Here is a 23,102-nt window from a genome sequence, read left to right as displayed (position 1 = left end):
ATCTGTTCAAATTCTGATGTTAGCAATGATATTTTCTATAGATAAGAAGATAAGGCTGGTTACCAAGTCAAGAGGTGGTCACCCACTCAACAATTAGTCATCAAATCAATAGTTCTGAATTTTGGCCTATAAAAGGAGGCATTTGCCATGTATTTAGGACCTTGGTTTTTAGATCAAGATCTTGTTCTTGCGCTCTCTCTCTCTCTCTCTCTCTCTCTCTCTCTCTCTCTCTCTCTATATATATATATATATATATATATATATATATATATATATATATATATATATATAATGCTTAAGTTTTGCTTTCATTAATCTCTTGTTTATGCCTTTCATTTCCTTTAGTATACTTATATAATCATGTTCTCCTTTTGTTTATCTATATTTCTCTTATTCTTAATGTTCAGCTAAGTTTATTATGTCAAGGTGAAAAGGTTACACTAATGTTGTAAGAATAAGTATAGTATAAACTCAATATGGACTTTAATGTTTGATACTAACATGTTTTGTATTTATTATCTTACTCACTCTTAATACCTTGCTTGTTAAATAGTTAATTTAGGAAACTCAAGTGTACTGGTTTTGTTAGAAATTCACGGGTACATGACTGATTGTGACTAGGGAAGATATTAGCACCCTTAGTGCACCCTACCTGAGGTAAGCTGGCTTCGTGATTTGATGTGATAAAGAAGTTTTAAAGATTTAATCTTTTCATCGGATATCAGGAATGCGACTTAATTGTTTCCAATTTATCTTTATATTTTATTTTATTTTTCAATATATCCTTTTAGTAGATATTTTTATGCAAATTGATGAAAATGTCCTCACTTGGCAAATTCAAACCTCCACCTAATATATTAAAAAAAATAGAAAAAATGATTGTCATATATATGATGTTAAAATTCATTTATTTTCTTAGTTATTTTTTAACAAATTAGGTTAAATTAATTCCTCACATAGTATTTTTATTAATTTACATGAAAATATCTGCTTGATGATAAACTGGAGAATAAACTAAAATATAAAGACATATTGGAAGCAATTAATCTTGTAAAGATAGATTGGAAAGTAAACCTAATATACATGGACATATTAAATTAATATAAAGATATATCGGAAGCAATTAAACTTGTAAAGATAGATTTGAAAGTCAACCTAATATACATGGACATATTAAATTAATTTCCTTGAGAATATCTCTAAATTCATGATTATTTAACTATCAAAACAATTGATTTTTATATTAAATGATTTCATATAATGATAGGAATTCAAATTAGATGTTTCTTTACCTTAAAAGCACATAAAAAAATTTAAGCTCAGAAATTTTTTTTATTTCAAATTAATTTTGGGTTTTAGGGTGTTTTTTTTTGTATTTTTTGGAGGCCATGAATTGGTTTGATAAGGTTTCTAAGATGTTTTCTAGGTATTTTAGGTTAAAAATAGATTTTTTATTAAAAACAAGAATCTCATTTTTTTCGACTACTAGAAGTTCCAGACGACGCATCGTCTATTTTATTTTTAAAGAATTAGAATGAATAACATGTCATCTACTCCTATTAAATTAAAAATAAATAAATAAAGGCCCCAACACGGGCCGTTTCTTGATGAGTCAAGTGCTTGGCTTGATTTAGATGGCTTAGCAAGGCCTAACCTCATTATTTTCTTTTTTAATTAATACTTTTTGTATGTTTTTTTTTTAAATTTATGTTTTAATTAATATCATTCATTTATGATTTTATTTTGTTTATTTGGTCTTTTTAAGATAGCAATTATTTTTTTAATTATATTGAGTTTAGTTTTTTAAGAGGTTAGTATGATTCATCTATATATATATATATATATATATATATATATATATATATATATATAATATTTTTAATATGTATAGCCTTATATTTTTTTTTTCAACAAATTTTATGTGTGTTGGTTTCTATTACAAATCGATTTTAATAAACAAATTCATTAAGCACAACTAGGTAAATAACCTATGTTGCGATATTAAATATTTTGATCTATATTTGTCTCTTAATGTTTTCCAATTACATTCTTATATTTCGGTGATGACTTTTTTTTATTTATTTACACAATGGTTCATGATTTATTTAATTAGAAGCATGCACAAGTTTTTCGATTTACATTTACAGTTTTTTATGTAAAAAAACACTTTGAAAAAAAAATTCATGTTCAATTGTTTTTATCATGTATTGGTGTTTTCAATTTGATCCATATTATTTTGATTTCTTTTTTTTTCCTTGACTTTTTTATAAAACTTTTATTGTTTTTAATTTTATCCTTCAATCCAAGTTGATTGAGTAATGTTTTTTCATTTTAGTTTTCATTCTTTTTATTTTTGTTCTATTTGTTAATGTTTTTATTCTTTTCAATTTAACTATCATATTGAAAATTTGTTGTTGTTCTTTAATTTATTTTTTATTTCGATTTTAACCGTCATTATTTTGATTGCTTTTTTTTGGATTTTTTGTGTAATTTTTTTTTTATTTCATCCTTCAATGTTTCATTTTCTAGGGATTGGGCTTCATGATTTTTTCATGTATAGTGTTTTTGGTTGATGACCCGAGTCACGGGTTGAAAAGTTAACAAGGGTTGATATTTTTTTTTGTCTTATTTTCTTTTCTGTTATCATTGTTTAACATTGTTTTTTATATAAAAAAAATAGCTTTGTGATTTTCTTTAATTTCTTTTTCTATCAAATTATCCCGACCTTACGACCTAGGACTTTGTTTATCAAGTTAATCCAGACTAACTCATCTTTTAATGTCCAAATTATATGTGTACCGTACTAGCTCGAATTGGCTCATGCTATTTTTTCCTTCTATGTTTAATTGGTGAAAAATTAAACAATATCATCTATTTGCTCTTGGATAAAGGTTTTTTCTCATGTTATCGTGATTGCTTTATATATATATTCTTGTTTGTTATCGTTGTTTCTCTTTTTTTTTCCATATGATTCAAATAAAACCAACTTTTTTAGTTGGCTGAGACTATAACCTAATTTATTGAATTTCTTTTTTTTAAAAAAACACTCTAGTAACACCTTAAATATTTTAGTGGAATGATAGTGCAGACGCGACACCAGTCTACTAAGAACTAAATTGCAATGTTTTAAAAATTATAAGGACTAAATCATTTTAAGTTCATGGGATTCCAATAAAATAGCCAAGAAGGATGATGACATTCAAAGAGTTTTGAAAGGATTAACTTCAAAGTAGAGAACAAACTTGTTATTTATCATTTGTTTCCAGTTCCGAGACTTTTTAAATATTATTAAAAGCCTTCTTCTGCCCCCTTGGGTTTTCCTTCATCTTCACAACTTGAGAGTACAAATGGCGGCGTCTTCTTAAACTCCTGGGATTCAATATCTCATTCTTGTTGATGAAAATCTTTATTTATGCCGACATTTCTTAGTTTCTCCGTTCTATCAGACTAATTAAATTGGCTAAGCAAATGTAAAACCAAACTAAACATTTATTCAAGCTATGTATTGTTTGATGGCAAAATGGCAAAAAACCCGCCACCATGTATTGAAAAAACTGTAATCTTCAACAGATATTAAACTGTAATTTTCCTTGCCAGAGCAGGACACAAGGTGGCAAAACAAGCTTCCTCTCACCACCTATTTTCTTTCTACTCCCACTAATCAGAAGACACTTTAATCAGCCCACAAAATCATGAATCGTCTGGCCTCCAGTAATGCCGTCTAAGCTGATTCTCACTGTGTTGCAATTGTTCATGTTGAGCATTTTCAGCACCATGTCTGAGACCCAATGTAAGTGAAACTGCGCCAAGGCCCCCATTTTCACTCCCAGGTTTTTGATAGAGCATAAAATTCATCAACGATCTATCTGCACGTATCGGAGCCTGAGATTCCACTCTCGATCTCTTCTCTTGATTCCACTGCTCTGCATCTAGTTGATCTCTACTGCCCCCTGAGGAGCCAATATTACTAGAGCATTCCAATTGTTTACTAGGCATGTAACTTGTACCTAGCTCTTTGGAGGCTCGGTGATCACCATCTGGCTGGCTGGCACCCTCAGCAGAATTCCCACCATTCTTCCCGGAACTTCGATTGTTTTCCAGCAAACCTTTGGTTTCAAGAGTGTGTATTTCTTCAACCATTGGTTTCCAAAGGCGCACCCGGGCATTTATGAACCAATTTGACACCTGAAGCAATCAACCAACGTTTTTAAAGGGTAACAAAAAAATCAAATAAAAAGCAATCCAATCGATGTTTCTCTATCAAATAATAAATTTTCATTGAACTTCGTCATTGAACTTTCCGGACCAAGCAGGAAGGTGTACATGTAAATAATAAATTTTCATGTGATAGAATGTGACTGATGATACCAAAAAGCTTAATTTCTTTAACTTTGATGTCAATATTATTATGAACATCACGTTCAACTTCATGAACTTGCAAGAATTATTATAAATTGAAGGAGTAACAGTTCAAATTAAGGGGACAATAATATTCTCCTGATAAACGTCCATGCTCAATGAGATAAAATGGGGATGTGAACTAATATATGAAGGTCTAATGTATAAAAAATTAATATTTTGTTTTTGTTTTGTAATATCCAAACTTAGCTGAGATTTCCGTTGCTGTTCTACAGGAAAATGTTCATGCAGAGCCTAGCTAGAAACGTGTTACTTCAATCATCCAAAGTGCCTTAGATCCTTGGAAAGAAATGATTATAGAGATGATGAAGGAGCAGACTTACCTGGTATCGAGATAGACCTGTTTGAGTGGCTAGCATGTGCTTATCTGTGTCAGTAGGGTATCTGCACAAGGAAAACTTGATTTAGTAAATAGTTCACACCAAACTACAAAATATAGATGAGAAGGGGGGCTCACGGGTGAAGAAAATGCTCAAACAGCCAAGCTCTGAGAACCACTACTGCACGTTCTGGTAGGCCTCTTTGAGGCCTCCAGATGTGTTCTTGGGGCTCAAGGTAACCCACGTTTGTCCCACCAGAGTTGTTCTTTTGAAAGCTTTGATCCTTGTATCTTAAGCTCCCCGCGGTTCTGCTTCCATATGTATTTGGGGAGAACAGATTCTCTCCTAGGGCTTTTGTGACATGCTTGAGCTGATCAGAGATGGCATGTTTCATGGACCTAAAATTCCCTGAGACTGCCTTAACAGCCATGGAAATGTACTGGGTGGCAGCACTAAGACCAGCAACTGATTCAAAAAATGAAGCAACCATTTCCATCTGCTGATGATATTGCTTGTACCTTCTGAAAACCTTTTAATAAGCAGTGCAACAGAGTCACTAAAATGCTTTTTAAAGTATGAATGGCAGCAGGTGTTCGAAATTAGTCTGAGGCAAAAATGCTTCAATATCATTAAAAAGCACATGCCATGTACTTCAAGCACGGCAATGATTTCAATAACAATTAAGAAACAAGTGAGAATTAAATTAACTACTCTTGAATGATCTTTGCATAGAATCTAAAGTCCAAATCAACAGGTAACTGTATATTAAATTTGATTGTGAACTCCTTTGTAGCAGTTGATGTATAGAACTGAATTCATCATTCCATTGTATATATTCCAAAGACAGAAGAAACAGTATCAGAGTAAGGCAGCAACCAGTAGATACTTTGCTTGAACCTAATTGAAGAATCATTTAGCGGGTAGGTGTCCCAATGTGCAAGCAAATGTCCGAGTAGAATCCAAGGCAGTCAGCATCAGACATACCAGAATCAAATGATTAAAAGGACTTCCCAACTTCAGGACTGAATTAACATATTCGAATAAAACAAACAAAAAATATTTAAATTGAATAGTATAATTAAGACTTTAAGATGAAGTATTTGCATCTGAACTTTTCTACTGTTCCTGCAATGGTTTAGAAAACACCACCGAGCAAAGTGAATATAATCCAATCCAATGTAAAAAAAGACTTGGGACAAGGTCATTTCAAAAACAAAATCTTCAAAAAGGTTTTGAAAGTAAGGAAGAGCATAACGGCCCTTACTATTTGCTAACATAAATATATAGTCTTGAGACTAGTTCATAAGGGTAGTGAAGTTCTGCTGGGAGCATTGACTGAGTTGTCTATATAACCATCAAGATACTAGTTGCCTCATTGATTGATAAAAATACCCAGCGCAACCTATGACATGAACAATCATAGAATATTCTGTGTGAAGAAGATTGTATTCGAAACTGATCCTCAAGTTCATCATACAAAGGAATGTCAGATTTGATGTTGAAATTCTTAGGAAAAAAAAGGTCTCATAGGAAACGTTTCCAGATTTCCAGCACATAATAACACAATATTCTGCCTTCAGTTTTCTATAACCATCTCATAACGAATTAGCATTGACTATATAATCAGAAGCTTTTGCTTTACTAGAAATGAAACTAATTTCCACTTAACAGGTTTATTTTTCAGCTGAGATTTGTTCGTGTTCCTTACTGTTTAATAGAGCTTGTGACTTGAGTTTTATCCAAAGTTAAAAGTTCCCAACATGTAAGTTTTGAGCATATTTTTTTATACCATTATTAAACACAATTTATTTTTTCTAGTGGTGTTAGAATATTAATTTTATACCTATAACATTATTGGTAAGGTGGTACAAAGTCATGCTTCCTTCTAAAGGTTTTATAACCAGTTCATCTAGCCTCTTAACCAAGATAAATGTGATATTTCCAAGTGCTCGGAAAATTGAACTCTTAGAACATAGTCTCATGGAAAACCTTCTGTTCATTATATGCAACAAATGTAATATCAAGCAAGAAGTAAAGCAGTAACTCAACCATCTCCAGAGAAGTTACAGATATAGTTAAGCGAAAGAGACTCCAACAAGCTTGTGTCATCCTTCTTCTCATAAATGTAATAATCTTCCATTTTGCCAGAAGAGCAAAAAGGAAAAGTATGATGGCACCATTATTCTATATATATTCACTTAAGAAAAAAGACCGTGTGTGTGTGTGTGAGAGAGAGAGAGGGAGGGAGGGAGGGAGGGAGGGAGGGAGGGAGGGAGGGAGGGAAGCATAGATATAACCAACCTCATCCTGCAAATATAGGAGCTTTGCCTTCATTTGTTGGTACTCTGGCATATAAGGTTTTGAAGAACTGTTTCCTACGCCACATTGACCAATTTCTTCATTTGATCTACGAGAAGTAAAGGGTGAGGCACCTAAATTATTGTCATCATTAGCTTCGTCCCCTGTATCAGCTTCATTAACAGAGTCTCCCAAAGCTGGAGGACTAGCTTCTCCACCTATCCTCTTGGGCAACTCAGATGTTCTTATGAGCCCCAGACCCTTAACACCACAGAATTCGTCCATTAGCTCTTGAGCTGGCTTTAAGAATCTAGAGCTACTTAGAATAGTTGCATATCCAGTGAAAGGTCCAAGAGGACCAGCATTTCGAAGAATATTTGTAGCATCTCCTGGTAAGTCATGTAATGATTTTCCGCAACCTTTACTTAGAATTGATGGCCTTGGCAATGGACACATATAACTTGCCTTGGAAACTTTTGAAACATGATGAGGTTCTTTGGAAAGACCATTCTTTGATTGCAAACACTCAGATTCATATGCTTCTCCAAACCGAGTTTCATTGACTTTAGATGACTGATTTGACGAAAGAGACAAAGATAAGCCTTGAGTGTTAGCATCGTTTGGAATAGTCCTCAGCTCTTGGGAACTCTTCCTTGTAATAAGACCCAACTCACAACTCCACTGATGAGAGTTCTCATTCGGCCTTCTTATCCAAGCATTGGGGTCATTAAAATGTAAAGTGGATGATTGATTTTCAAATGATGGATGGAGAATAATTTCTCTAGTTCTCCCAACCAATCCTGATGTAACAACATCTTGCAGTGTATTTTGGTTAAGTGGATGAGTGGTAAACTGCCTTTCCCTGAGCTGCTTTTGGTTATCTTGACTAGAAAACTCATCTGAGGGGTCGGCTAGAGAAGATTGAAGCTCAAAATCTCGGTATTCATTGTAACTAGGCTTGAAATATTGTGTATACGTAGAAATGTCGGTTACCCTTGCATTATTTGACAGGACTTCCACAGCAGACATCAGTTTCTGATTCCTCTCCCCAACAACTGACCCACCTGTGTAATCAACAGTCAAATCATAACCTTGCTCTGAACCTAGCTTTGTCCAGTTGCCACATCCCTGAGCATCACCATTACTGGCTGTAGGTGAAGCGTTTAAATTTGACAAAACTGGGTGAGGCATGTTGGTGAACGAAGAATCCTCAGCTGCAATGGGGCTATGGAGGTGCGCTGGACCTAGTTCTTGATCAACCATTCCACCCCTTTGAGCTGACAAAACATTAGAACTTGTTGCAAAATCCAGCATTGCAGAGGAGAGAAAAGTAGGGTCATACAGCATGTTTCCGTTCCTAGAATGTCGAACCTGGACAAGATCTGGGGTTAGCAACGGATCAACTGCCAACTGATCCAAATCATTACCGAAGTCCTCTAGATGCTGGACTGAAGCTAAACTTTGCTGAAATCTCAACTTATCTCTCCGGCTTCGCTGTGCTACATGTGTTTCAGGCTGAAAACTTTTTGTTTCCATCCAATCCAAGGAAGCTACTCGCACTCAAGCCTTAATTTGCCAACCTTGACTCCAATCACTTAATCAGTAACCTCATTAAAAACCTAATTAAATGTCATGACATTCTATCTACTTCCTGCAATACAATCACATTAAATCATCACGCATTGCTCTATATGCCACCTTATTGGAAGATAAGATTATTCTTCTAAAACACCCACACAGCAAGGGACACGGTGCTGACATAGATCATACAAATAAAAAGAAAAGCATAATGATCAGTCAAAAAGATCACATAAATCTAGAAGAAAGGAAACTAAACACAACTGGAAGCAATCCACTGAAGGAGCTTCAGCTTCATCGCTTAGATACTACAAGAACGTGTCCACTTTTTTTCTCATTTTTTTTTTCCTTTTTGTTTTCTTTTTCACATCCATATTGTGTTACAGTACAAGAACTGTAGACCTTTCCTCACCAGAGCAAACAGTGCGAAAGTTCTTCCACTTTCAGTTCTCACCAAAATGAACCTTAAAAATTATTCCCCGAAACTAAAACATTACTCGAATATCATTTTGATTATACTTCACGTCAACTAGTAATAACCCTAATCCCATAAAAAAATAAAAAATAAAAAGAAAACCTTCTTGCATGTCATGATCATTTCACATAAAAAGAAAGAGTAGATATATAAATACAGACATAACGATGGAGGTGAAGGTCGATTCAAGAAAGAAAAGGGTAAGCAAGACTGGAAACACACTTACCCAAGAAGCTTAGACAGTAAACAAATTACCAGCATCAATCATTAAAAAAAAAAATATATATATATATATATAATAAATAAGGTGGTAAAGTTGTACCTGAAGTAACTATATATATATATATATATATTAACGTCAAGATTTTTGAGAGATTCCGGTGAGGGTTCTTTTTGGTAGGAGTAGACACGCAAAGAGCTGAAGTACAATAATTGCCAAGTTTTTATGATTGCCGGTAGCTTTTAACGTTAAAGCGTGCTTTAGCTTCGTCCAGTAAAATTTTGAGGGTAATTTGTTTTCTTAGCAATAATTAACTAATTATCAATGAAACTAATACGTTTTTTAGTTTAAACTTAAAACTTGTCCTAGTATTTTTTTTTTAAAAAAAGGTTTTTATTCAATTAAATTACCAATATCAATTCTTTTATGGAACTAGCACCTCTTAAGAAAATTGGGAAGGCAAGAGTGTAGAACATGCCAAAAAGAATTTTAAAAAAAAATCACCATAAAAAAAATAAAGGAAAAAAAAACGTTGGTCCAAACAGCAATTTTTTCAGTGTCTCATAACTTTTAAACTCCTTATTTCCAGGGCTTTTTTAATATCTGATAGGTTTAAAAATAACTTGCAATCACAATACATTTAAAAAAGTCTACATCCGTGGATTCTACTGGATCCAAAGATTTATGGTTTGGATCTTTGAAAGTAAATTAAAAGACCCAACAGATGAACAAAAACAAACATTTTTTAAAAATCAAGGGACAAAAAAATTACATCAAAATCAACTAACGTAAGAATAAAAAATCTAAATCTATAATTATTATAACTAAAGCTAAAAGGTAAGGGGAAAATATTTTTTATCCAGACCCATTAGCATTGTACAATATTTTATTTTTTGTATTTTGATCTTTTTTTTATTATTATTGATTTATTTTTATTTTAATCCTTATATAATATGTTTATGGGATTTAGAGTTGATAATTTATTTTAATTTGTTTTCTATATGATTGTTGCAATATTAAAAAATATCTTAGCATCTCAGTTAGTATTAAAAAAATATCTCAGTATTGTGATATGATTTATTTTTCAAAAAGTTTAGTTAAATAAAAAATGATTTAAAAAAAACTAGGTTAATAAATTTTGTGGAGTCAATGATTTGGTTTGTGAGTTTGACGAGGTTACTCTGGTTACCCTGGTTTACAGGTTTAGCGGGGAATTTTTTTCTAATTAAACTTGATTATGTGATTATTTATTTTTCTTTTTATCATATAGTTAAAAAAATAATTTAAAAAAAAACATGTTATTAAATTTTAGAAAGTCCATGAGTCTGTTGACGGGTATAGCAAGTTAAACTTTTTTATATATATAAATTCATTTTTTATTGATTAATAGTACATTAAAAATATCAAAAAAAATACCTTACAAAGTATTAATTTGAAATTTTTTCAAGTAAAAAAAATTTTAAAACAGATTATAATGTAAAAACACTTAGTCACTTTGTTGAAAACCAACCTTATATCAACATAGAAAATGATGGTTCCGCCGGTGTTATTTTAAAAAAAAAAAAAGAAGACAATTTGAACCAACTTTTTGTAATACCCGTTTGATGGTGTGGTTGCACTTTAAAAAAATATTTTTTAAAATTAATATTTTTATGTATTTTTTAATGTTTTGACTTACTAATATTAAAAAAATTATTTTAATATATTTTCAAGTAAAAAATAATTATTATTTTAATATCAAATATTACCAAATAATATTGGTCTCTATAATATTTTTTTTAATTATGATATTTTGTATAAAAAAAAATTATTTCATTGCTCCTTTCAAAATCTATCGCTTGTGATAAAAAAAAAAAATTTAATTCTCAAATCATACCCATATACTTTTCACAATACAGTGACCATAAAAACAATTGAGTACATGTAGTGAAATTTTTAAGAAAAGTTAACAGGTAATTAAAAAAAAAACATAAACCCCATCAGCCTTTCACTGTAAAGAAACATATAATGCAACCTGTAGCGGATGCATGCCAAATTGCGAATCTCTAATTTAATTTATTTGGAGGTAAATTAGTCTTTTTATATTTTTATTAGACAAGTTAATTATTAATCTATCCATTAAAAAAAATAACTTGGGGACAAGGGGGTTTTTGGTTTTTTAATTTTTTAATTGTGTAATTATTTAAATACCCTTGCAATTTTGGTTTTCTTTAACTTAGATCTAGAGATGTTTTAGTCATTTCTCCTTAGCTTTTCTATAATTATCAATTTTGTTTTTATCTATTTTATTTTTTATTTTTTATACATTAGTTTTTTTTTTTCAATTTCATCTCTCATCATCTAGTTTCATTTAGTTTTTATTTCAAATTTAGTCCTTATTTTTTTAATTGATATTTATTTAATTTTTAGCCTTTTTCTAATTCCATTTTATTTTCAATTATATCTCTCAATATTAGGGATCGCAATTTGATCTGAACCCAATAGATGCTGCCTCGACTCGCCTTGAGCGGGTTGGTGTTTTTTAGATTGTTACATTATCTAATGAGTGATGAATAGGATATGAATATTATCAAAACATACCCGGAACCCACCCAAACCTAAGCCAAATTATATATTTATATTAAACAAATATAATTGTAAAACATTTTTAGATTCTTTATTGATTTTTTTCCAATCTAATCTTTCAATGTTTGATTTATTGAGAATTGACCTTCATGTTTTTTTTTTTTTGCTCTTTTTTATTAGATTACCCTAATCTTATGTCTATGATCGCAAGGTTAACATATTGACCCAACTTGACTAGGATCTGTTTTTTTTTTTAATTTAATTTTTTTAAGTTTTGCCTTTCAACATTGGATTAATTGATAATTAAGCTTTCAATTTACTTTTGATGGGGTTACTTTAATGTTATAACTAAGTCGCAAATTTTACGTACTAACTTGAATGAATTCGGATTGTTTTTTTATTTTTTTTTATTTTTTATTTTTTATTTTATATATATATATATATATATATATATTATCAAAATTATACGATTTTATTAACTTGAGTCAAGACAATAACTCAAGTTTTGGGTTTTTTTATTTGAAAATGCTTGTGTTGCATTAGCTTTCTTTTTTATGTTATTACATGAAAAAAAATAACACGGGCTAGCCACCTATTTAGGGTATATTTGGGAACACGGTTTGCACCGCATTCTCTCAAATTTAAAAAAAAAAACATATTTTTTTGTTTAAAATAAAAATAAATTTATGTTTTTTTATAGTTTTGATGTGCTGATATCAAAAATGATTTTTAAAAAATAAAAAATAACTTTATTTTGATACATTTTTAAATGAAAAGTACTTTAAATCATCACCACTATCATAATCTCAATAATTGAACAGGAACACATGCCCATGTTAAATAGCATATTGGCTATTGTCATATCGATTATTGAAGAGTATGGTACATCTTAACTACTCTTGTAGGGAATAAAATTTGACTCTTCCCATTAAACTTTAATTTTTTTCATATTAAAAAAAAGACAAACATGAATTTAGTGGGGTAGGATACAAAGGGATTAAAGGTTTAGGTTAAACATAATAATTAAAATTATTGCCTTTATTTCAAAAAGAATAATACTAGAAGCATTATGAGGTTATTTTCTAAATCATATAATAATTGAATAACCTCTATATTTATTTTACAAATGTCTTGTTGATGATACTTTTTTATTAATGTAATTTCTAAAAAATCACCATTAAGAATGTGTTTGTTTTTTCAATTCAACTTGTTTTTTAAAGTATTTTTTAAATTGTTTTTTTATCTAAAAAGATATTAAATTATTTTTTAAGTATTTCAATGTTTTAATTTCTTCATGTTAAAAACTAATATGTGTGTGTGTGTGTTATTTTAATTTATTTTTAATTAAAAAATATTTTTACAAAAACATACATTACCAAAAACACACTAAAAAAATGATAAAGTAAAATTAGCTTATCTATCATATTACTCTTTAGTGGAAAGAATTATCTAAATTCTCAATTTTTTTTAATTCTATCGGAGTATTTTTTTTATGGAATTCATGAGATGTGTTTAATGTTTATATACTAAAATTGATCCTAAGATACTTATAATCATAATTTTTTTGAAAAAAAAACTATTCAAATATGACTAAGTAAATTATCTAAATTCTAACTTGGTGTACCCGTTAAATTTGACTGACCGTAATGATAATATGTAATCATGAATTTTCTAGGAAATCATTTGTCATCACATTGAATAATCTTAAAATATAGATATAATCAAGTCATATTCGAATTTAGTTTTAAAATGGTTGTTGACGAGTTATCCAAGATCACACACACACACACACACACATACAGGATATAGCTGAAATTTTATAGAAAGATATTAGATAAGTGAAATTATATTTTAATATATTTTTAGGTTAAATAGAATTTAGGAACAAATTATTTTAAAGAATTAAAGTTACAATATAAATCTGATTAAATTTATCAAACTAGAACTCCGTGTTATTTTTTGAACATATCTAGAGATACAAGTGAAATTTTGTTGCGACTCAAGTTAGGCTAGAAACTAGATATCTCAAGTTTTCCAACCATATATGGTAAGCCTAGTAATTCATTCATATAAGAGAAAACGACATGTTTGAAGTCAGGACTGAAATTTACCAAGAATATACGTAAATTGAAGATTCAGACTATATGAAAGAGTTTTAGCATGAATATTTTATTTTTATTATCCTATTTTACTTATTTATTGAAGGTTGAATAATTATTTTTAATTTGGATTTGTTCTGGCCCATTAGACTATATTATTTTTTTTAGCTGCAAATTTGGGCAGCAAATGAAGAATAAACATGAGTTTTTCTTTTACTTATTTATGGCAAAACAATTTTTATTTACCGGGATAAAAATCATACTATCAAATATTAATTGGCTTCGTGGCGTCATTCGCATACTTAGAGTTCTTAAATAGAATGTTATCTTTTAGTTCAAGTCTTTTTTCAATACCTTTAATTCTTAGGTACAATGTTACATCTAGATCAGGATTGTATCAAGCCTGATTTTTAGCTTTTTAGGTTATTATTTACTTTATTGCGGATTACTTGACAACATGATCAAGAAGTTTGCATCATTTTATATCAAAACCAAGCTCTAAATTCATGTTATATACTTTATTTTCTACTTATTAGTTTAGGTTTCCTTAGCTTTAGTTGTTTTCAATTTGGTTTTCGATTATTTCATGTCTGGAACTTAGAATGTCCAAAGAAAAACAACTAAAATTGAAGTAGGGAGGGATGGTTGAGAAGGAGAGCTTATTTATTAGAAGGATCTTTTTTGCTAACAAGGTTCTTCTTGGTTTTAATGATGATGATAATTTTCATTTTGGTACTAATTTGTTAACCATAAAAGATGTTTTTCATGATACAAATTCGAGGTTGAATCTTTTTAAAGAAAGGAAGGATGATACAAATCAAGTCATGTCTGAATTTGGCTTTAAAATAGTTGCTAACCAGTTTTAAGAGGTCATGCATATCTCTCAAATCATTTATCGAATCGAGTTGTAATTTTATAGGGAGATACCAGACACATGACTATATTTTGGTAAATTGTTAGGTCAAATAGAATTTGAGAACTTATTATTTCAAATGGTCAAAATAACTAGATGAATCTTGTTACATCTGTCAAATTAGACCTTTGTGTACTGTTTGAGACATATCTGGAGCAATAAGTTGAAAAATAAACATAAGTTTTTTTTTATTTGGTTCTGAGAAAACAATCTTTCTTTATAGGGACAAATATTGTACACTGACATATCAAAGATTAACTAGCTTTATGATGTCATTTGTATATTTAGGGTTCTTAAATACAAGGTTATCTATGGGTCCAAGTTTTTTTTCCAATACCTTTGGTTCTTAAATACAGGGTTACCTCTGAATCAGGGTTCTATCAAACTTGATATTATGTTGCTTGACCACATAATTAATAGATCCGCATCAGTTAATAATAAAGTCAGAATCCAAAATTAGGTTATTTTATTTATTTTCTTCTTCTTAGTTTTGTTTTTCTTAGCTTTAGTTGTCTTTGATTTGTTTTTCAATTATTTCATATTTAGAGTTGACAGTTTGCTTCTAGGTTTCTAAAAAGAAGGATTATTTTAGTTTATGTTGTCTTAAAATATACAAGTATCATAAATATGAGCAACTAAAATTGGAATGGAGGATGGCCGAAAAAAGAGCACAAATATTAAGAGAATCTTTTTTTACTAATAAGATTCTTCTTGGTTTTAATGATGATGATAATTTTTAACTTAATACTAATTTATTGATCTTAAAAGATGTTTTTCATTATTTAAATTCAAGATAAAAATTTTTTTTTTAAAAGAGAATGATACAAACCAAGTCAGGTTTGAATTTAACCTTAAAATAGTTGTTGACTAGTTTTGTGAGGTTAGACATATCTCTGAAACCGTATATCGAATCGAGAACTATATTTTGATAAAGTTTCTAGTCAATGGATTTTGCAAACATATTATTTTAGAGGGTCAAAATTATTTAATGAATCTTATCAAATCTATCAAACCAGACATTTGTGTATTGTTTGTGACATTTTTAAAGATACAAACAAAATTTTACTCTGATGAAAGTTAAACATTTCAAGCTTTTTAATTTTTTAATTTTATATTGTAGGCCTAATAAATCATTCATACCAAAAAGAATAACATAATTGAAATTTGCTAAAAACATGCAAGAATTAGAAATTTAAGCAACATGAAAAACATTTTCCATAAAAACTTAATTTTTATTATCTTATTTTGTTTAATTAATTAATGTTAAATAATTACTTTTAATTTGAGTTTATTTTAGTTTATTTAGAAGTTTATACTATTATTGCAAGATTTGGTTTATTGCAAAACAACATTTTTTTATAAAAATAAAAATCTTACCCTTATTTATTAAAAATTAATTGGTTCCATAACATCATTTATAAATTTAGAATTTTTAGATACAAAATTATTTCTAAGTTTTTTTTTAATATTTTTAGTTCTGAAATAGAAAATTACCTCTAATTCAGGGTTCTATCAAATCAAAATTATCTAATTCAGAGATCACATCAAATACCATCCTCACTTGACTTCCCTCACCATCTTTGCTTCATTGGCTGGACACATTAGACAGCTAGGTGCTAGTGGGGAGCTCTCCCCATATCCATCCATGATTAGGGTTAAATAGAACGTTCAAGAAACAGTTAGCCATAGAAAACATTTGCCACCAAGCAAGCATTAGTAAAGATACATGTAAGCTGCAATTTAAAGCCTGAAGAAGATATTCAAGTATTATCCACTTGTCACTTGCCTCGTCATTCGAGATAAATGGTGGAAAAACGAAGCCATTCTTCTGTGGCTAGCATTATTCAATTTCAACTTCCATTTGAAGATAAAAAGGATATATATGTGTATATATCAACCGACAAAATCATGAATCATCTGACCTCCAAATGACTGCTTAAACTGACCATTGTGCTGTTGCAATTGTATTTGGTGCTGCGCACTTTCAACACCTTGCCTGAGACCCAAAGTAAGGGAAACAGCTCCACCATTATCAATCCCACTTCTCTGATACGGCAGAAAATTCATCAATGATCCATCCATCGTGGTGGGAACCTGAAATTCTACTCTTGACCTCTTCCCTTCACTCCATTGCTCCTCATCCAGTTGTTCACCGCTGCTTCCAGAGGAACCAATACCAGAGCATTCCAATTGTTTATTTAGAATGGAATTTTTACCAAGTTTGTTTGAGGTTTGCTCATCATTTGACTGGATATTACCCTCTGCAGAATTTCCATCATTCTTTCCAGAAATTTCTGCCAAGCCTTTTGTTTCAAGCATATGTATTTCCTCAACCATAGGTTTCCACACGCGAACGCGGGCATTAATGAACCAATTTGACACCTGCACTGATCTGCCAACTTATCAAACATCTAAATCTAAAGGAGTATATCTCATGCAGCAAATGCAGTTGACAAATTTCTAACCAAATAGGAGCACATGAATACAATATCATTGAAGAGCTCTAAAAACGAGATCATTGAAAAAAGCAAATGTGAAAGAAGAGCTTCACGGTCTTGGAATACCAAGACAGCAAGATATCTAGGCTAATTCATATACTAACAACTCCAATTAAACCAACACATGATTGTTTCAATCAATCCAATCAGCTAAATTGAAAGCGAGACCCTTGGCCAGAAATGATTAGAAAGATTAACAAGCAGCTGACTTACCTGGTTTCGAGATAGACCTGTCCGCGTAGCTAACATGTGCTTATCAGTGTCTGTGGGGTACCTACAAGGGAAAAAAGTTGATACAGTAAAATATTATAAGAAAATTACGTATTTCGAATGGTGATGGGAAACTCACGGGTGTAGAAAATGCTCAAACAGCCAAGCTCTAAGAATTGCAACTGAACGTTCTGGTAGGCCTCTTTGGGGCCTCCATATGTGTTGTTGGGGTTCATGGTAACCCACACTAACCCCACCAGATTTGTTCTTTTGAATGCTTTGATCCATGTATATTGACCTTGATGTACTTGTATCACCCTTACTACCCACTGCAACTGTATTCCGGGAGAAGAGATTGTCTCCTAGGGCTTTCGTCACGAGCTTGAGTTGGTCTGAGATGCCATGTTTCAGAGACCTGAAATTGCTAGAGACTGTCTTGAGAGCCAAGGAAACATACGGGGTGGCAGCACTGAGACTAGCCACTGATTCAAAAGAAGAAGCTACCATTTGCATCTGTTGATGATATTGCTTGTACCTTCTGCAAACCTTTTGGTAACAAGGTGCAGTACAGTCACCAAATATGCTTGTTTTAAGTAGCAGGTAAGAATTAATGCAATAAAAATCTTGAAAAATAGACAGATTATAGGCATGCGTATTCTAAAAAATTAATCTCCACAAGCATAATTGGTCATGATGTAATCGTAGTATTGGTGAGGTAATTACTGAATGATAATAATTAAGTGCATAAACAACTTCGTTGGATGTCAAAAGGAGAAATTAACAGCGATTACACTGTGCATTCTTTTTGGCTTACCAAACTTTAGCTAAACTTGGAAAATCAACAGTAGGAAAACTAGCATTGTGAAGCTGCTGATCACACTTTTCTTTTGACAACAATAATGCTGTCATTACAAGATAACAACTTGTTGGGTTTTGGCCTTGTGTACGATGAATTTTTTTAATCAATGCCATCATCTTGCCTTTTCAAAAAAACAAACATGGACACACAGAAGGATATTTTCCTTATAATTAGTGGTAAGGAGAAGATTGGATGTATATTAATCTAAAAAGAAATCCTAAAAAGAAATCGAGAGATGTGTAGAGTAGACAAACCAACCTCCTCTTGCAAGAACAGGAGCTTTGCCTTCTTTTGTTGGTATTCTGGCCCATAAGATCCACAAGAGCCGCCGCTTCCACCTTCATCATCACCACCACTTGCCTTATTTGAACAGTAAAATGAAGAGGATGGGATGCCTGAGTAATTCTTGGCGTTAGTTCCAGAATTTTCATTGGCTTCATTAACAATGTCAGCCAAAGCTGGAGCAGTAACTTGATCTTCAGACATCTCAAATGTTCTCGTGAGTCTTGGACCCGTTCTACTAGAGAATTCTTCCAGCAGTTGCTGAGCTGGCTTCAAGAATTTTGAACTCTTTAGAATAGTTGCATATCCAGTGAAAGGTCCAAGAGGACCAGTGTTGCGAAGAGCATGCGTAGAAGTCCCCACGATGTCATGAATCGATTTTCCACAACTTTTAGTTATAATTGATGGCTTCGCCAAAGCACACAGAGAACTTGACTTAGAAAATTTTGAATCTTGATGAGATTCTTGGGAAACACGATCAGCCACCTTCAATTGCAAATGTTCAGATGCATATTCCTCTCCAAAATGGGTAACTTCAACTTTAGATGGTGGATTAATTGATGAAAGCGACAAAGATAAACCCTGAGTATTAGCATCACTTGTAATAGTCATCATCTCTTGGTCACTCGTCCTTTCAACGAGACCCAACTCACCAGTACTCCAGTGATGGTAGTTCTCAAGTGGTCTACTCATCCAAGTACTGCCATTATTATCAAAATGTGAAGCAGTTGATTCAGTTACAAAAGATGGATGGAGAATGCGCTCATTCATTCTGGGCCTAAAACAACCAGAAGGAATGACATCTTGGGCTGCGTTTTGGTACGGTGGAAGAGAAGGAACCTGCATCACCCTCAACTGCTTGATGCTATCTTCACTTGAAATTTCACCAAAGGTATTTCTTAAAGTAGATGGAAGCTGAACATTCTGGTTTCCATTGTAACCAGGCATCAAATATTGTCTAGATGTTGAAATGTTGCTTACCCTTGCATTATTTGACAAGACTTCCCCAACAAACATAGGTTTCTGATTTCTTTCCCCACCTACTGATCCACCTGCATAATTCACCATCAAATCATAACTTTGCTGTGAGTCAAGGCTTCTCCAATTACCACAACCTTGTGGGTCACAGCTACTGGCCTTGTGTGAAGCATTGAAGTTGGATAAAACTGGGTGAGACGTCATACCAGTGAAAGAAGAATCCTCGGCAATTATAGGCTTATTGAGCGGAACTGCACCTAGTTCTTGATCAACAATTGAAACTTTAGGAGCTGATAGAACATGAGAACTTGTTGCAAATTTGAGAATTTCTGAGGAAAACATAGTGGAATCATAAATCGTATTGTCATTCCTATTATTTCGAACGTGAACAAGATCTGGGCTTAGCCCTGGATTGACAGATATACGTTCCAAACTGTTAGGGTAGTCATCTAAATACTGAACTGAGGTTAAACTTTGTTGACCTCTCAACTTATCTCTCCGGCTTTGCTGTGCTACATGTGATTCAGGCCTAAAACTTCTTGTTTCCATCTAATTCTTGGAAGCCACTATCCGATTCTGCTTATTTTCACTGGAATCTCTCTAGTGAGTTCACTAACCAACTTAAGGCCAAGATTGCCTCCTTGTACAAGAATCCGTAGCTTCGAACACCCATCAAACTTAGTCCTGAAACTCTATGAACTTAAAATCCCTGCAATACCATCATGTTACAGAGATTACATTACATAGAATATCAATTAATGCTCTACATTTTACACACACTAATGACGGCATAAATCTAGAAGGAGGAAAACACATTCATCAGACTAAGGAAAACAAGAAAAGCATTAACAATTCTAGAGGTTCATCGCAACTGAGAGAGAGAGGGAGGGAGGGAAGGAGGGGTCTCTGCTCTCAAATCTGTACAAAGACTTTTTTTACTATTCTCGTCGTCGTCGTCATCATTTTTCCTTTAACTTTTGGAGTGGTTACAGCCAAACGGTAGGGCTTTCCCAACCAAAGGAACAGTGCAAAAATCTTGCAGACTTGATACTCAACAACTTGAATCAACTCAGTCTTGGTCTAAATAAGAGGCTAAACCACAAAACTTGTCATTAATCCGTAACGTTTCACCCTTTTCACTGCATGCGTATATACATATATATAACATAGAGTACATGAGTATATCATAATTATATCTCACGTAAACCACTGTAACCCTAATTCCAAAAAAACACCATAAACCCTCATGCATGTCCGCCCTCTAAACAGGTAAAGAAAGAGACTGAATGATAGAGATCCGATTGTTGAAAAACATAGTGGAAATCTCTTGTCACTTTAAGCCCTTCAGCTTTAGTTACTTCTTTACAACCCGCATAGAGTAGGAATAAGAAGAAGAAAACAAAAGAAAAAAGCATGTTGACATCAACCAAAAAATTCGAAACATACGAAAAGAAGAAGAACAAAAGGAAAGGAAAAAAAAACGTAAAGAGTTTGCATAAAAAACAAAAAGAAAAATTTCTGAACAAGATTTTGATCAATTTTCAAAGAAAAAACTCGAGGAATAATCAATCTTTTATCTAAATAGACAAGTAGTAATAATTACCTTTAAGATGTTGAAATCAACCATAAATAGAGGAGATTGGTACAATTTCCGGTAAGATTCCGGTGAGGTTAATTTCTTGGGAGTATATTTTGGTGGGAGTAGAGTTGGAGACGAAAGAGGTGGAGGACAATAATTGCCAGGTTTTGGTATTCACCGTTAGCTTTAACGCCTAGCCCGCGCTTTAGCTTTTTCAAAGCAATGTTTTAACGTGCTTTGGACGTTAAATTTGACGGATAAAAAATGTCACGCTCGTGAATTCAATTTGTGTCTCCCCGGTATGGGTCCCTTTCCTTCCCTTAGCCAAATTTCACTATTTTTCCTTTTTTATGCCTGGGTAAGGGTATAGTTATCGAGCCAAATTTCAGTATTTTTCCTTTTTGGGTGCCTAGATAAAAAGTATATTCATTAAACTCAATTTGTTCTCATTTTGATCTAGAAAATTTATTATTAATTTATGTTGTAGTTGGGCTTATAATATCACGTAATTCTTAATAGTTAGGTGTGAGTCTGCCACAACTAGATAAAAATCTGTACTAGATAGATTATATAGATGGTTTAGTAGAGATATTCATGGACCAATGGGACAAATCTAGATCCAAGAAGAGTTTCTAGTTGAAGTAGGGTTTTTGGTCTATTTAAGGCTTCGTAAATCTTCTAAAGAGGAGACTTTATCATTGTTATTCTAGAGAAAATAAAACCTACGAACTTGGGGTTCACATCGACAGCCCATTTCGCTCATTAAAATTTTTGTGCTCTTTCTTTGTTTTGCTAGCTTCAGCTTTCGCCTCTATCAATTGGTATCAAAGCCCAATGATCTCAAGTTTATTGCATGTTGTATGTTGCAATCTCGTGGAAGAGAATTTGTTTACCATTTTGTGCGCTAACAAACTATGGTAGGAAGAGGTCGTAGAGCAGGGTGTGGCCAAGAAAGTGATAAGAATGAGCATCCCTTTGAGACAAGAATGTTTGGGAGCTTATCATTGAAGACATGCAAAGGCAAATCATAGAATTAACTCGCAAGCTGGATGAGAGGGACTTGCGAGACTAGGGACAATGTGACCAGGACCGGGAGAGTGATCTTGGGTACTTTGTGAGAACTGAAAATCTGAGACAAATTCATAGGAGACCACCCTTTGAGCGAGAAGAGAACATATATGAAGATTTTGAATTTTGTATCAAAATTTCTAAGTTTCCAGGAACTTTACAAGTAGAAGAATAAATTAACTTGTTGAATTAGATTGAACGGATTTTTGAATACAAAGATGTGGCTAAACAAACGCAAGTAAAGTTAGTTGTAATCAGATTAAAGGGCAGGGCATCTGTTTTGTGAGCAGATGAAAAAGACAAAAAAGAACCAAGGAAAATCTAAAATCAATGACTAAGACAAGATGAAGAAGAAGATAAGAGAATACTTTTTTTTTCTTGGCTGCTCACGGACTTTATATCAGAGGCTCTACACGCTAAAACATTGAGGTAAATCTATCAATGATTACACCGATGAGTTTTACCAACTGGTTTCAAAGAATGATATGGCAGAAATAAAGGAGTAACCGATGGCACGATTGCTTTGTAACTTGTGACAGTCCATTCAAGATGTACTGTGTCTTTAGTTTTGTGATTTATAACCAGTTTTGTTTATCTTTTAAAGCAATAAATGAGTTTATTGAGGTTTATAAGGTGTTTTATTAAGTTTGTTTAAGTGAAATAATTGGTTGAAAATATATTTTTTTTTATCTAAAAGTCAAAAGCTCAATTTTTTATCGATTTTTCGGCCACCTGAGGTGG

At 32.0% G+C, this 23,102-nt stretch overlaps 2 protein-coding genes across 7 annotated transcripts; both read right to left on the bottom strand.

Annotated features, from left to right (window-relative positions):
* Nucleotides 1–3,471: 3,471 nt before the first annotated feature.
* Nucleotides 3,472–9,517, bottom strand: LOC133679547 (BEL1-like homeodomain protein 4). 3 transcript variants are annotated; one of them, XM_062102169.1, is made up of 5 exons: nucleotides 9,413–9,517; nucleotides 7,041–8,688; nucleotides 4,877–5,268; nucleotides 4,743–4,803; nucleotides 3,472–4,185 (listed from the first exon to the last, which is right to left on the bottom strand). In XM_062102169.1, exons 2-5 carry the CDS (start codon nucleotides 8,571–8,573, stop codon nucleotides 3,691–3,693), a joined length of 2,481 nt encoding a protein of 826 aa, XP_061958153.1. In that variant the 5' UTR covers nucleotides 8,574–8,688; nucleotides 9,413–9,517; the 3' UTR covers nucleotides 3,472–3,690. The 3 variants fall into 3 exon arrangements, with proteins under 3 accessions (XP_061958153.1, XP_061958152.1, XP_061958151.1); XM_062102168.1 differs by having other exon boundaries at nucleotides 9,317–9,448; XM_062102167.1 differs by lacking the exon at nucleotides 9,413–9,517 and having other exon boundaries at nucleotides 7,041–9,283.
* Nucleotides 9,518–16,549: 7,032 nt separating this feature from the next.
* On the bottom strand, nucleotides 16,550–21,458 carry LOC133679721 (BEL1-like homeodomain protein 3). 4 transcript variants are annotated; one of them, XM_062102401.1, is made up of 6 exons: nucleotides 21,318–21,458; nucleotides 19,921–20,423; nucleotides 18,713–19,788; nucleotides 17,735–18,141; nucleotides 17,599–17,659; nucleotides 16,550–17,269 (listed from the first exon to the last, which is right to left on the bottom strand). In XM_062102401.1, exons 2-6 carry the CDS (start codon nucleotides 20,261–20,263, stop codon nucleotides 16,781–16,783), a joined length of 2,376 nt encoding a protein of 791 aa, XP_061958385.1. In that variant the 5' UTR covers nucleotides 20,264–20,423; nucleotides 21,318–21,458; the 3' UTR covers nucleotides 16,550–16,780. The 4 variants fall into 4 exon arrangements, with proteins under 4 accessions (XP_061958385.1, XP_061958384.1, XP_061958386.1 ...); XM_062102400.1 differs by having other exon boundaries at nucleotides 18,713–20,423; XM_062102402.1 differs by having other exon boundaries at nucleotides 16,941–17,274; nucleotides 18,713–20,423.
* Nucleotides 21,459–23,102: the final 1,644 nt, after the last annotated feature.

The sequence above is a fragment of the Populus nigra genome, chromosome 19 (genome assembly GCF_951802175.1).
Source record: "Populus nigra chromosome 19, ddPopNigr1.1, whole genome shotgun sequence".
NCBI classification, from domain to species: Eukaryota; Viridiplantae; Streptophyta; class Magnoliopsida; order Malpighiales; family Salicaceae; genus Populus; species Populus nigra.
This window is presented reverse-complemented; position numbering and strand designations above follow the sequence as displayed.